The sequence below is a fragment of the Erpetoichthys calabaricus genome, chromosome 5 (genome assembly GCF_900747795.2).
Source record: "Erpetoichthys calabaricus chromosome 5, fErpCal1.3, whole genome shotgun sequence".
Classification (NCBI taxonomy): Eukaryota; Metazoa; Chordata; class Cladistia; order Polypteriformes; family Polypteridae; genus Erpetoichthys; species Erpetoichthys calabaricus.
Genome location: NC_041398.2, coordinates 61,431,868 through 61,447,297, shown reverse-complemented (window position 1 = coordinate 61,447,297; position 15,430 = coordinate 61,431,868). Strand labels below are relative to the sequence as shown.

The window sequence follows — 15,430 nt, the reverse complement described above, 5'->3', positions numbered from 1 at the left end:
TGTATATTTTAGTATTTCCTCCACTGTCATATACTTTGTATGCATGTGTTTACATTGCAGGTATTTATCTCAGGTGTGTACTTATCAATTGTGTGTGTGTCATGTAACTAAACTTGGAGAGTCATCAAAAATCAAATTCCTTGTATGCGTGCATACTTGACCAATAAATGTGATTCTGATAGTCTTGGTACTATTTTCCTTTAGGTAAGGACGTGTTTTCTGTTCGCTTGCGTGAGCACTCACATAAATACAGAATTAAGTCAAAACCAATCAATGGCACAAAAAGTTTACTGTGATTTTATCTTTTGCAAGGAAACGTTATTCTGAAAGACTACAAGGGCTGAGGTAGTGCATAAAATAGCAGAATCTCATTAGTGTTTTTTTGTTCAAAAATTAAATGTTTAAACTATTTTACAATGTGTGTGTAACCGCAAAACACTTATCAATACCCTACAACAGTCAAGGCTTGAAAAATGGACATATCTGGTAAAGTTTAAGGCTTTTGTTTTCCATCTTTACTTGTGCCCCAATAATTCCAATGTAAACCGGCAGTGTGGGCAAGATTAGTTTTTAAAGACTGAGAAAATGCTGGACTTTGGAACACAATTTTATGTGGTAAATGCATATATACCATGTTTGAGAAGAACTCACTTATTCCCCACAATTTGCATACAAGTCTATACACAAAGACATTAACTTTTAAGACATTGTTACACCTACATAAAATCATATTACAGTATTCCCTTTTCCATTTGCATGCACAGATTTACACAATGACATTTTTACGCTGAAATATGTTTGCAAGTTTTCAACTAATTTTTAGCATACTGCTAAAAACATTTCTTCAGTATCTGTTCTGCAAAGAGAAGTTCATCTGCAATGCAGGATGAAATGGTTTATGGCCCATACCTCTAGCTGCAGACTGAAAATATCAACAAGCTCTTCAGAATCGTGGGCATGTCATTCCAAAGCACAAACATTTAAATGTGCAAGGGAGTATTTTTGTTGTTTTCTAAGTGCGCAATTAATTCAGTTTCTCAACTTTTCACCACAGTGACTATCTGAGATGGAAAGAACAACCCTGTGGCTGTGTACATTTGTCTGTAAATAGTGGTATGCCCTCACACACACCCACACAGACTATCTCACAAAATACAGAATTTTTTATTTTGCAAAGTTTTAGCCAAAATACAAGTGTTGGGATAGTTTGAACCTATGACAAGATACCTGATATGTAGATTTACATGAGTAATTTGAGATTTTTTCATTGGCATTTTGATATTTCTTGCAGTGCTTCAGTATACATACTCATTGAAGCCCGCTGTATCAAGAATTTGGTTCTCCATGAAAACATGAGATTGAACGTATTTCATGGACATCACTATACACAATACTGGAGAAAGTAACAGACAAAAATTATAATTTTTAGATGGACTATTTATAATTAAAAAGTGAAGATGGGTAACATCTTAAAAAAGGCGAAATAATAATCAGATGGCCATTATATACCTGTGTTTGTACACCAAAAAAACAAAAATGGAACACCTCAAGGTCAAATATATGTAATTAGAACTTAAACCTAGGAAGTCAATTTTATGGCTAGCTCAAGGACTTTTGCTTGTGACATTACTGGTGAGTTGAATGCACACAACTGTGGCATCCAACAATCTATATGTGTAAAAATAAATTACAGTACTTATGTGACTGCATTCACTTGTGCGAGAGTGTAAATAACGCCCAATGCTACTGCCATGGCCTCTGGTTCCACTTGACACTGAATTTAATTGAGTTTGGCAATGTAATTTTACAGGTATAGTATGTAAGATCCTGACAATGTGTGAAAAAAGCCACAGCAACCCCGCCCACACAAAGCATGCTTACATAAAAGATTTAATAGATAAAACACATGGAAGCCACCTTCTTAGGTAGACCCATTTAGTACCTGATTGGATTCCTTTTTGCCTCCACAACAGTCTGAGCTCTTTGAAGCTTGGACCCAGCCAGGTGCTGAATCCATTGTTTACATATTTGAGACCATGCTGACTGAATAACATCAAGTGGGTTATACCCATTTTTGAGCCCAAACGTATGCCACTTACCTCCATTCCACCTCATCCCAGAGGTGCTCTGCTGGTTTGAGATGATTGTAAGATGTTATAGATTGTGCTGCTGCTACATGATTAGCTGGACAGATAATTGCATGGATAAACAGATTTCTCTAATAATTTGCTCAGAGGCTGTCAATTACCTAATCGTTTCACCTACCTGACGTGAACGCCCAGTTCCCTCGCAGACCATACTAATAAAGTACGCATGCGCTGTAACTAAAAGGCAATACTGTACTTTTCACGTTTTATTTTTAAAAACTTACCACCACCGACCATAGCAATTCGGCTGTCGATTGCGTGCAAATACACATCTGAATTGGACAATAACCTTTCTTTTAAAATGCACGTTTTCTTGCGTTTACGCAAATCCTGCTTACATGATTTTTGTTTGTTTGCTGATGAAAAGTGAACTGCATAATATTACCACGTTTAGCGACGGAAATCAACAATACTGTCCCGTGCGTCATTATTTACTGTCATTTCTCGGCACTTTTAACTCATCTTAAAACAATACTTTTATATTGTAAACTGTTAGAACAAAGAAACAACAAGGAAGCTCTGCATCCAGTATTTAGTATTTACTAGCACAGCCCACACAGTTTATGCTACGAGCACATCGTGCACTTCGACGTGTAGGCAGCAGTTCCTGTACGAACACTAAAACCTCCATCAATTACGTCATTGACCCTGCCCACAGGCATTCTGAATATGCGCAAGTCTGAAAACTTGCTACGATATGAAGGGGAGTTTATCGATATATAGTGAGCCATCGCTTTAAAAACCCAGAATTTCAAACATGATCAGTCGTTTCGTGACATAGTGAATAATGCCTGCTGATAAAGTGATTATAAACTTGAATATAATGCATTCGGCAACAACACTCCACGCCACCACGTGTTCAACTCCTTCACATCGAATCCATTGCAGCTGCTCGTTTCCCCTGGGCTACCAATGTGATTGGCGGATGATCGACACCGCCCAGTTTCTTTCAGTCCAATCCGCCTCTTGTACTGCATCACATGATCAGCAGAGGGATCCAAAGTTAAAAACAGAATCTGTTGACGTTCCACAGAGTCTTTAAATAAAGGTATTGGGGATCTTTTCCATTTTTTTCAAAGCGAACTTGTTTTTCTTTTGAACCAAATTTTCAGCTGCTTCTTCGACGGGTTGCATTGCCGTATCAGGTTGTCATCTTAAGTGCTTTATATTTTTTCTTTTGCAACAATCTGGAAAGGGAGAGGTGAGATTTTTTTTTACAGTAAAAGCAAAACTATGCTAGCGTGCACAGCGCGCGGATAAGGAAGCGTTGATGGGCTTTTCAATATGTCAGTTCATTTCCACTCTCTTCCTTTTGGCCTTCCATGACAGATCCAGACGAGAAGCGGGCACTTAGTCAAGCCAAAAAAGGGGAAATGGCGACTGATGTGGAAGCGTGGAATTCAAAGCCACAGGAGGATGGTAAGTCAATCACAATAACGGGACGTGTCTAAGGGCAGCGTCCTCAGCAAGGCGCGTGCACAAAAAAGTGGGAATGTACAGCACCATGTGCATCCCTTCCACGAGTTCACTCGAGCTGGCAGCTCAGCATCGTGCGGGCTACCAGTACATATTTCTCTGTCCGGTTTTGCATTCATGCATGCATGTTAGGGCATTTGACAGGACAATTTTGCTTTATGCTACGAATAAACTCTCTTTCTGTAATGTACACAAAACGCCCAGTTGTTGTAAACTTTCGAGGGCACGCGCCTCACCTCACAGTATTGCATTAACCACGCCAGTGCTCGATTCTTGCCCTTTGTCTCATTCAGCTGGGCCTGCACGCGCGTGTTCTGGAAAGTTCTTTACTGTTATCTAGACATACTCGAGAAGTGGGTAGAGGGCTGCAGTTTGCACATCAGACACGTATGTTTTATATAAGCGTCCCCCTCCCATTTTTGCTGTATCTCCACCCCTAGTCGTGTCTTTTTGTGTGTGTTTGCGCCCGCCCGGCTGCTCACTAGCTCGCGCTTGTTCCCTCTCTCATGACCACGCCCCCTTTATGTTTATAGAAGTAGCGAGTCGCGCACTTTGCTTTTGCTTCCGAACCCACACGTTTCCGCTTCTTTTTGGCCTTTAACATTTTTTTTTAGTTAATAGGGTTTGCATAACGTAACAACAGCCAACCATAGTGGTTTTTGAACATAGAAAAAATCCATTCCATCACACACATCGCTGTTTTTAGAAAATGTGTAAATGTTTTTTCATGTGATGGACTAACACTACCCACGCAACCCAGGGCTGCTTTCTACCCTGTGATGCCAGGCTATAATTCAGCTTCCCGTACCCCTTAGTAGGGTTAAGCGTGTTTATTTATTTATTTGTTTTGCATTTCAGTCTGCCGAGAGAGGCTGTAGTTTTCTGCCGTCCTAAAACAGTACGAGAATGAGAGCATAGTCAAGTAGGTGGACCGTTTAAGTCTGTTCATTGATCAGTTATTTGTCTTGAGCTTCCCTTGCGGAGTATTCCGAATTTGCCCAATCAAATTATTTAACATTTTTTTGTGGGTCTTGGGTCTTCTTAACTTACTCTTACTCCTCACTTGACCTGATGAATTGCATTACTCGCGTGTTGGTATTTTTGGGAGTCTCGTTTGTGTACTTTGTAATTTTTGTTTATATATTGGAAGAAAAAATGGGCAGAGACAATCCCTGGAAAGGGTACCAGACCATAGCAGAGTAAGCACCCTTCATTGGGCCAATTTAGCATTCCCAGTCCACATTTTTGGCATGTGTTTGGACTGTGGAAGGAAATTGAAGCCCCGAAACCCACACGTACATGGGGAGAACTTGCAAACTCCATACAAAGAGAGTTCTGTATTTGAACCCTGGTCTCCATGTTGCCGGACAGCAGCCCTACAACTATGTTACCATACTATAAATTAGTGGGTTTGCAAAATGGATGGATGGATGAATGAATTATAATAAGTATGCACTTCTGCTGCATTCATGTGCTGTGGGAGTTTTTAGATTTCCCATTTGTGACATCTCACTTCACAATGTCTTTATATTCACATAAATGGAGCAGTCGGCTTTTAGGGAGAAATGCAAGTCCGCTCTGATTTGCTACTTTGGTCTGTACAATAAAGAGAACCCTTGTTTCATAAAAGTAAAGAGCAAAGTAACAACATTTATTTTTATTGTACTTTTTCATGCACAGAATGTAGCTCTAAGTGCTTTACAAGATAAACAGAATAAGTGAGTTTAAAGGGTATTCTCATCCATCCATCCATCCATTCTCTTCCGCTTATCCGAGGTCGGGGTCGGGTCGCGGGGGCAGCAGCTTGAGCAGAGATGCCCAGACTTCCCTCTCCCCGGCCACTTTTTCTAGCTCTTCCGGGAGAATACCGAGGCGTTCCCAGGCCAGCCGGGAGACATAGTCCCTCCAGCGTGTCCTGGGTCTTCCCCGGGGCCTCCTCCCAGTTGGACGTGCCCGGAACACCTCACCAGGGAGGCGTCCAGGAGGCATCCTGATCAGATGCCCGAGCCACCTCATCTGACTCCTCTCGATGCGGAGGAGCAGCGGCTCTACTCTGAGCCCCTCCCGGATGACTGAGCTTCTCACCCTATCTTTAAAGGACAGCCCAGACACCCTGCGGAGGAAACTCATTTCAGCCGCTTGTATTCGCGATCTCGTTCTTTCGGTCACTACCCATAGCTCATGACCATAGGTGAGGGTAGGAACATAGATCGACCGGTAAATTGAGAGCTTTGCCTTATGGCTCAGCTCCTTTTTCACCACGACAGACCGATGCAGAGCCCGCATCACTGCGGACGCCGCACCGATCCGCCTGTCGATCTCACGCTCCATTCTTCCCTCACTCGTGAACAAGACCCCGAGATACTTGATCTCCTCCACTTGAGGCAGGATCTCGCTACCAACTCTGAGGGGGCACTCCACCCTTCTCCGGCTGAGGACCATGGTCTCGGATTTGGAGGTGCTGATTCCCATCCCAGCCGCTTCACACTCAGCTGCGAACCGATCCAGAGAGAGCTGAAGATAACGGCCTGATGAAGCAAACAGGACAACATCATCTGCAAAAAGCAGTGACCCAATCCTGAGTCCACTAAACCGGACCCCCTCAACACCCTGGCTGCGCCTAGAAATTCTGTGACTCCAAATACAATTCATCTACAAAAATGGCCTTTGTTTGGTCTGTTTACTAATATTTTTTTAAATTATTAAATGAAGTGAAAAGGTATTGTTTCATTACGGTTCCACTAATTCAAGTAGCATTGTTTTCTCTGAACTATCCCATTGGGAGCTCCCAGTTTTAATGGTGTTGTGAATTATTTCCCGTCTGGCCCATAGCATGTGAATGCCGCATTTTTCTTTGTAATTGATCTCCCTTGGTAATTTTCCACTAGAAATAGTCAAGGCTGTTAAACCTTACGATTTTAGTACAGCTACTCACCCACCATGTTTCCATTTCAGTTCTTGCATGATTGCATCACTGGCTTTAGGAGCTGGATGTTCTCAAATTGAGTTGTGCTGTACTGGTGTGTTAGTTGAAAACTGGCCTTCTAGAGTTAATGCAGCTCTCCGTGATAGTGGAAAAAAGTAAAGCTGTTACAATTTGATTGTGTGCAGGAAACTTTTAGAAGGCTGATGGAATGATTGGACATATAGTGCAGTCGGTGTGTAGAAAACTTATTGGGTGAAATTAAATGGTATAATCAATTTTTTAAATCGTATGTGATTTTATATTATATCAGTACAGTATGACAGTACAACATTGACACAGTCATACTGATAAGAGTTCCATACCCTCCACTACTTTGTAAACCTCCATCCTGCACAAAGTTTGTTTTTGTTATTGACTGTAAGACGTAAAAACAAATGGCTTTCTTTACCTCTTGAGCAGACATTCATACAAGAAATTAAAAAGGAGAAGGCGATTACTCAGATGTAGTAGGAAACTGACACTGAAACATTTTGGGACTGGCATTTGAAAAGTCATTAACCATATTGACTGTCAGATTATTATATTGTGGAAAAAATTCCCCGATTTACATTGGATTGTTACTGCAGCAAGATTCACTTTGAGAATATTAGGGCTATTGTTTAGAGTGCAGTCTCTGAGGAATAGTTTACCCCTTAAGTGAGGTAATGTGGTGGATTTCATAAAACTAATGTGATTACAAGCCAGAGATTATTATGTAGGGATCTACACATGTACTTTGGGAGCGTGTTTATTTTGTATTTGATAGCTCCATAATAAAACTAATTGATGGGTATGACGAAACATCAAAACTGGTAAAATGTACAAGAAAACAACTGTCTTTGATCATGTTTTTATGCTGTCTCTTGAATGGTGCTCAGCAAACTATTTCCGTGCGATTGTTTTTCCTAAAAGGAAACTAGGGCCTATTCCAACAGCATTGGACACAATACATGAACAATATCTAGTTGGGGCATTATCAAGTTAAGTAAATATTAATTATTTAATTATTAATTAATTAAGTTTTTTGAGGGGTAGGAAATGGACTTATTTGTAGCTTAATAAAGCATGTTTTTCATATTGTTACACATGTGGAGACCAGCCTCGACACAGACAGGCAGACACCGATGGTTTAAAACACCACACACGTTTATTCTCCATATTTACAAGTGTATACAGTCCCGCACACAACCCAGTGCCCCCGAGCTTCGTCTACCTCCACCTGACTCCAGCTGACGAACGAAGGGAGGCGGCCCCTTTTAAGTCCACTTGGATGTACTCCAGGTGCCTCCTGACGAGCTTCCTGCGGCACTTCCTGGTGTGGCGGAAGTGCCGCATGAGTACCCGGAAGCACTCCGGGTGTCCCTGGTATTCTTTCCGTCAGCACATCCAGGTGTGGCAGAAGTGCTGATGTCCAGGGCTTCACAGGCATCTGGGTGCCCCCTGGCGGTGACCACGAGCCCCTACAGGGGCACAGCCCCCAGCCGCCCACCACACGCAATACCTTGCCCAAAACATTTTCCGTTTGGTAATTGTGATTTGATTATTAATTTATTCCATAATATTTTGTTGCTCATTCAGATGTTGAGTTCATATGAAAATGCTCATTTGTTGAGATGAATTCTAGCTTGTCTAAATATTTGCTGTTGTAATTCTGTTTTGTTCTGTTATGAAATTATTGTCATCTTTTCAGCACAGAGAGAAGAAGTACACATCTTCAAGCAGACCTGAAAGGAATAAGTGAATCAAAATGGATGTAATATTGTTAGGTGGGCAGAACTATACTTCTATATGATTAAACGTGCACAGAACTGAAGCTTTACTGGTCTTGGTGGTTTTTAGGGCATACCTTATTTACGTTTGTCATGTATTCAGTTCGGGCGGCACGGTGGCGCAGTGGTAGCGCTGCTGCCTCGCAGTTAGGAGACCCGGGTTCGCTTCCCGGGTCCACCCTGCGTGGAGTTTGCATGTTCTCCCCGTGTCTGCGTGGGTTTCCTCCGGGCGCTCTGGTTTCCTCCCACGGTCCAAAGACATGCAGGTTAGGTGGATTGGTGATTCTAAATTGGCCCTAGTGTGTGCTTGGTGTGTGGGTGTGTTTGTGTGTGTCCTGCGGTGGGTTGGCACCCTGCCCGGGATTGGTTCCCTGCCTTGTGCCCTGTGTTGGCTGGGATTGGCTCCAGCAGACCCCCCGTGACCCTGTGTTCGGATTCAGTGGGTTGGAAAATGGATGGATGGATGGATGGATTTATTCAGCTCAATTTGAACACGTAACCCTTTCAAGAATATTGTGTAATGGGTAAAATTCAGTATTTTAATCAGTAGTGAAAAAGGCTTTGAAAACACCCTGCACCCCTAAATTAACCATCAAATAATAAAGTAATGTTCCTACCTGGTATTCATGGACTATTATCCCATCCCTTTGGCTGTCCACAGCATGGCTGACAGTCTGGCATAGACAGCTGTTGTGTGTGGTGTTGTTTTTTTTTTTTTTTTTTTTTTTTTTTTAATATAAATACTATATTTGATATCCTACTAATGTTGCATTCATATTACATCATTTTTGTGTACTGGCTCTTGAGTTTAGTCTAAAGTTCTCCAAATGTGCAGATACAAGCATATATTGTAGCACGTTACCGTGCAGTTCCTGTTTTTCCTGGCCTTCTTTAGGTGAATCCATTGAAGTGTGTTTAATTCTGTGTGTTTTATTGTTTTGCACTGTCCTATAATTTTTTTTCCCTACTGTGAGGTTGCACAGATATAGAGTAAACAGCCAGCTTTGAAGTTTTAAAACTGTAACGTACTCCTGACAAGATTGAACCTTTGCCCATCTCCGATATCACTTTCTGTGTTGGAATCGTGGAGAATGGCAGCATGCCAGAGATTTTGTCCATGATGTACCATCTCTATTTCGCCCTGCCCTAATTCAGAAGGGTTGAGCTAGGATGAATGTTTAAAAAAGGAGTAGTTCAAAAATACTACTGGTTTGTGTTGAGTTTGCTCATTCTTCTCATTTCTGCACATTTTATTCTCTGTACTTGAGATTGACTGGTGACACTGAATTACTCAGATGTGTGTGAGTGAGCGCGTTGATCTACTGCTGCCCTGTTCAGGGTTGGTTCCACATTTTACTTGCAGTACTGCTCCTAACATAGACACCTGCTCCCAAGTCTCTAAATTGGGCAAGGGCGGGTTAGAAAATGATTGAACAGAGGAAATGCATTAAATTAAAAAAAAAAGTGCAATAAATGTAACCTTCTGTTGAAGGCACAAGTCCAATTTTATTTTTCTGATTTATGATTCTGTTCTTCGTATAAGCACTATATTGTCACTTGTTGTTTTTTTTTATTATGGATAATTTAATCCGTAATAATACATTTTTATTGTGTATATCTAGTATTTTTTTTGACCTAAGTGACTGGTGTGCTTAAGAGCAGGGCTGGTATTAAAATGAGAAGCCTAGATCATGTCAGTTAACTTTTTGAAATTAACAAGTAAGCAGTTCATGCTTTTACCCCAAAAAAGGTTTTGCCTTATGCAAAAGCTTAAAGGTAGGGAATATAAGAGAGAAAAACATCTCTCAGTCTTACAGTGTTATGTCCTTACTCAATATCTGCTTTTATTGTCAAACAAGCTGGTCCTGTTTAACAGGAATCTGTGCAAAGTCATGGGATTAGCACAGATGGAAAGTGTGTTTGTTGATGCTTTTTCTAAAACAAGCTATTCAATGCAGGCAGCCTTAGTTCCTATATTCTAGTAATGCTTACAATTTTTAAAGTGGGAAACCAGGGATATTTTTGTGCACATATAAAGTTCTAATGTAGAACAATTCAGGAAGGAAAATACATTTTGCTGCAAATTAAATATTGCTTTGTAGTGTTTTACTAGTAAAATTGCAGATTTATATAATGAAAGTTGCACTGGACACATAAGATCTTTACATTGTGTCTTCTTATTGGATTTATTAGATTTTATTTGACAACAGCTGTGTTTTGCGCTGTGGTGAACAGGTATTGGCTGAGAAGGAGCTCTTGACAGGGAAAGTTTGCACCTTTTTACCATTTCCTATGAGAAAGCAGTGAAGAATTGATATTAGCTCCGTACGATTTAAAGATGTCCAGTTTTTACATTTCAAAAGCAATACATTAGTGTCTCTGTTTGATGAATTTTACTAGACTTTGTATTCCACTTAGGTTGGGTTGAAGGTCACATCTTGGGAACAATCAAAAAATACTGACATTGGGTTTGAAAATCCAGATTGAAGTTATTTCACAAACCGACATGGAAAGAGAATTTAGGGCTTTGAAGCAGACACTTTAAAATCTTAAGTTCGTGCTCTTATAAATAATTTTAACTTGAAACAGGGATCTTGTGTAATTAGGTCAGATGGAAATTATGTACTAAAGTTGCACATATTTGCTGGAAGTGGCTTCAGCATGTTGGACAAGTCTAACAATGAATACTATGATATAGATAGGGGAATACTCTATGGTTGTGCATGCCGAAGAATACACATGTATGTCATCAGTACGGTTTGTGCTTGCCATCAGCATTTGTGGCCAAAACTGAAATGCTAAAACCAGTTTTTGTACTGAGTCAGTTACTCATGGTAAGTGATAATCTTTCGAATAGTACATAGCAACAATTGCTATAAAGCAGCACCACCTAATTCTTTTCTGACAGCAGCATGTATTCAAAAAGGCTATTTAGTCCTGAAGCTCAGCTCTATGGGTAACAGTTGTAGTCGTCCCATTGTACCTTGTTTTTGAGAGAAAAATGGGGGACTGATTTGGTAGATTGTCAAACACTCAAATTCTATGGGAAGCTTTTCATCTGCTGCATTTGAGATGAAGTTCTGTCTGATAATCTGACAGTTACGCTTATAAAGAGTTAACTGCTGGGTGTAAAAAGGAGCAACTGAGGGATGGTGGATTTTACTTTTTACTATACTGAGGACTAATTTCAATTATGTGTATTGGATGACAGCTGGGTTTTGTTGGGCAGAGAAGTCTTGTTCTCGGTAGTACATTCCATAGAAAATTCCATTAAATTTGGGCTAAAGCTACAAAACAGTTACTAAATGCAAAATGAAACTGTTGGTCTAATTGGTCACCACAGCACTGTTTTAAAAGTTTCTTCTGTTGAAGGAAGGTGGCTTGTGTCCTATGTGAACAGCACATGCATTCATAAGTTGAATTTCGCCTAAGTACAAGCAGCAGTTATGGATAAGCTACTGTCCCATAGGACAATTTTTTTTTTTTTTTAAACAGCCCCTCTGAAAATGGAGGGAACACTGACCATAGTGTACTACTACCCAAAATGCAGGTGGTCTTAACTCCCACTTTCACTATAAAAAGTGGGCTATCAAATTAACTCCATGTAACATTCTCAAACCTGTTTAACCTCCTTTCCAGTTCCCATCTACTTGAACTGGAAAACTGCTCAGGTGTAGGGGTCATTTACCCAACACTGTTCAGCATAGAGGTTTGTCTCAACAACAATTGTTTTGATTCTGTCATCCTTAAGAAGTAACTTGAAGTAAGTAACTGGATCTTGGCTGTCAACGTTCACTTTTATTCCTGGCTGCCTCACAAAAGCAGGGTCAACAGAAACCCAAACATGAACGTCACTTTCGGATTCATCAGAATCGCTTTTAGTTTCACTGTCTGTTTCAATTTCACTGCCTGAAGACAGATTCACTTAATGATCACTGCAGATGAAAGACTCCTCCACATCACTGCTCATATCACCGTCTAGGGTGTGCAACACCGGGTTGCTGAAAGACATTTAAGACTGTATGATGAGGCTAGGAGAAGAAGTGTCTACACTGTTGCCTGGGTTGTCTTTGGTTCTGACGCTAACGTTACATACACCTTCACTGTTGCCCAGGTAATGCTCAGGACTAAAGCTGTTAGCATTTATACAACCTGCGTAATCCTCGGGTCTAATGCTTACATGAGATGTCTATACAGTTGCTCTAGTCATCCTTGGAACTAACACTTTTAGCACTGTTTTCATACCCTGATTGGCGTTTAGGTCTAATGCTAAGCAGGTTAAACCTGTCCAGGCTAACAGGAGTATAGAGCTTGTCATAGCACTGCAAGACCCAATGCACAAAGCAGATCTGGGCCTACTCACAAACACCCACAGTCATGGACACTGGGTCAGTTTAGATTTGTCAGTTAACATAATATGCCCATCTGTAATTATTGCTGCACATTGAAAGTAATCTCCTTAAATTTATCTGTCTGTTTATCAGTCATCATAAAGCCTTTGCTGGAGATCAGGTGTTTGTTGCAAAAGTTAGTATATCCACAAAAGCTGTTCTTTTTCACATAAAAGGCAAGCCTTTTTCATATTTTAAAACAGTACTTGTTTCTTGAACAGGATGGCATCGGTTTGCAGGCTTGGGTGGGACAGATAGATCATTGTCATGGGCAACGGCTATCAGTACACAGTCATCCAACTGTCTTTATCTCCAGGGTGCAGTCAGATTCTGTACACAAAGAATGTAGAGCCTACCTCCAAGTGCATGATTGTTTTTTTTTTTCTGCCCCATTTTCTTACTGTGCAGAGATCTTGCTACTTGTGGCACTCCTCCAGAAGGACAAAGGCTATATTTTTTTTAAAGGGATCTCTGTTTGCTTGAAATTGTGACTTGCAAAACCAACAGTATGGAGTTATGGTGTGCTGCCTTAGGTATTTAACCGTGAGCCTCAAAGCTCCTTGCTCAATTCCGTTCTTTATCACCTTTGTGATGCTGACTTAGCCAATTGCTGTGTTTGCACCCTAGTTGTTCAGTGAAACAAATATTATATTGCAGTTTTATACACTGCAAGTGCCTTAAAGTGGCAATTGGAAACGATACGTATAAAATGTATGCATCCAAAGTGCATAGAGAAATAGTTTGCATATAGAGTACAGCATGTGTGGCCACGTTTGGCTTCAGATATTTGTGAAAATGCACTTTGTTCAGTGAATTCTAATATTGTTTGCGTTATCATCAAATGTCATTTAGAAAACTGTGTTGGTGTTGATGTTTTTATTACTCCTGACCAACATTTGATTGCCTTATCATTTAATCACTTGATTAGGTTTATTTTAGTCATCATGCTATAGTGGGTAATTTGAGATTTCATTATTTTTCCAGGTTACCGTAGTTTATTAAAATCAACCAAAGCCCACCACAAGTAACATAATGGTATAATGGAAGTAATCTCTCTTTTTTTTTTTAAATTTTATTGCAATCATTCCATACAAGTAGATAATTTTTTTTACAAAAATGGGATTGAAAGCAAATCAACCCCCACCCCTGAGAAAGAGAGCATGGCCAACAGAGTAAATCTTAAAGCTAGTAAAAATAAGTAAATTGATGAGTTTAATAAGCGGATAAAGATATGGGGAGAGAATCTGCTTCCGCTGTGCTTTAAGATCTTAATCTAAAATGTTATTGATTAGATCCTGCCAGGTTTTGAAAAAGTTCTGCACAGATCCTCTGAGTGAGAATTAGATTTTTTCCAGTTTCAAATACTGTAGTATAAAACATCAGTTACCCACTGACTTAAAAGAGGAGAGTTAGGATTCTTCCATTTGAACAAGATAAGTCGGCGTGCCAATAGTGTAGTAAAGGCAATTAATTTGTTTGCCCTTCTCCACTTTAAGCCCATTTGGGAGTACACCAAACACAGCTGTTAATGGGTTAGGAGGGATTGTGACACCAAGGCTGTCTGAAAGGCATTTAAAGGTTTTGGTCCAAAATGATGTTAATTTGGTGCAAGTCCAGAACATGTGGCCCAGTGAGGCTGGAGCTTGATTGCAGCGTTCACAGGTTGGATCTTGCCCTGGAAACATTTTGGACAATTTTAAACGAGACAGATGCGCTCGATATATAATTTTGATTTGAATAACTGTATGCTTTGCACATATGGAGCACAATTGGATTGTTAGTATATTGGCGATAACTTGCATTTCTAGGGGCACAAAGCAGGGAATATAAAGAAGTACTGCAGGATTTTATTTCTGTTGCTGACCAAACCTGTTTTTTGTTCATCTATTTGTGTCCATGTCCAGGTTTTTATATAATGGAAGTAATCTCACGATTGGGGTGTTAGGATAAACGCCAATCAGCCCCAACATTCAAACCACTGACTGGTGAAGTGGTTCTCTCTTTACAATGGCACCTGGCAAGAAGTGGGATGTATAAGGCAGCAAGTGAACAATCGGTTCTTGATGGTGATGTGTTGGCAGCAGGAAAAATGGGCAAGTGTAGGGATATGAGTGACTTTGACAATGGCCATATTATAATGGCTGTGCGAGTGGGTCAGAGCATCTTCAGAATGGCAGGTATTGTGGAGTGTTTCTGGTATGCAGTGGATAGTACCTACCAAAAGTGGCTCAAGTAAGGACAACCAGTTAACTGGCAACAGAGTCATGGGCACCTGTGGGCCATGGCTCATTGATATATGTGGGGAGTGAAGGCTAGCCTGTCATGTCCAATCTCACAGAAGAACTACTGTAATACAAATTACGGAAAACATGTCATTTGGCAGAGTTAAACCATTCTGACTGGTCTTAAACTTTCAGCAAGGTTTATTCCATCACCTATATGAAGTACAAATTGTGCTCAAATATTTTGGCAATAATTTAGCCTTTTTTTTTTTGTTTGTTTTCTTACTTGGCTAATTGAATTGTTAAATGGATCCTGGGGTATATTAAACTATTCATGAACTCCTTTAGAAAAATGATGTACTGTTAATGGTATAGCTCATTTTAAAAATGTTAATTAAAAAATATTTTAGACAAGATACATGAACTGATTTATTCCTTATCTAGCACCATATATCAAGTG

The 15,430-nt window shown here is 40.2% G+C and overlaps 1 protein-coding gene across 2 annotated transcripts in view; it reads left to right on the top strand.

The window, feature by feature from the left end:
• Nucleotides 1–3,091: 3,091 nt before the first annotated feature.
• The window catches only part of pdcd4a (programmed cell death 4a), a 63,939-nt gene continuing 51,600 nt past the window's right edge, over nt 3,092–15,430 (top strand). Inside the window, exons 1-2 of one of the 2 annotated variants that reach the window (XM_028801562.2) lie at nt 3,092–3,195; nt 3,477–3,566. In XM_028801562.2, coding sequence (XP_028657395.1) covers nt 3,521–3,566 — 46 coding nt within the window. In that variant the 5' untranslated portion in view covers nt 3,092–3,195; nt 3,477–3,520. Of the gene's footprint in view, nt 3,349–3,476; nt 3,567–15,430 lie in introns of both variants that reach the window. The other variant, XM_028801561.2, reaches the window with a different exon arrangement.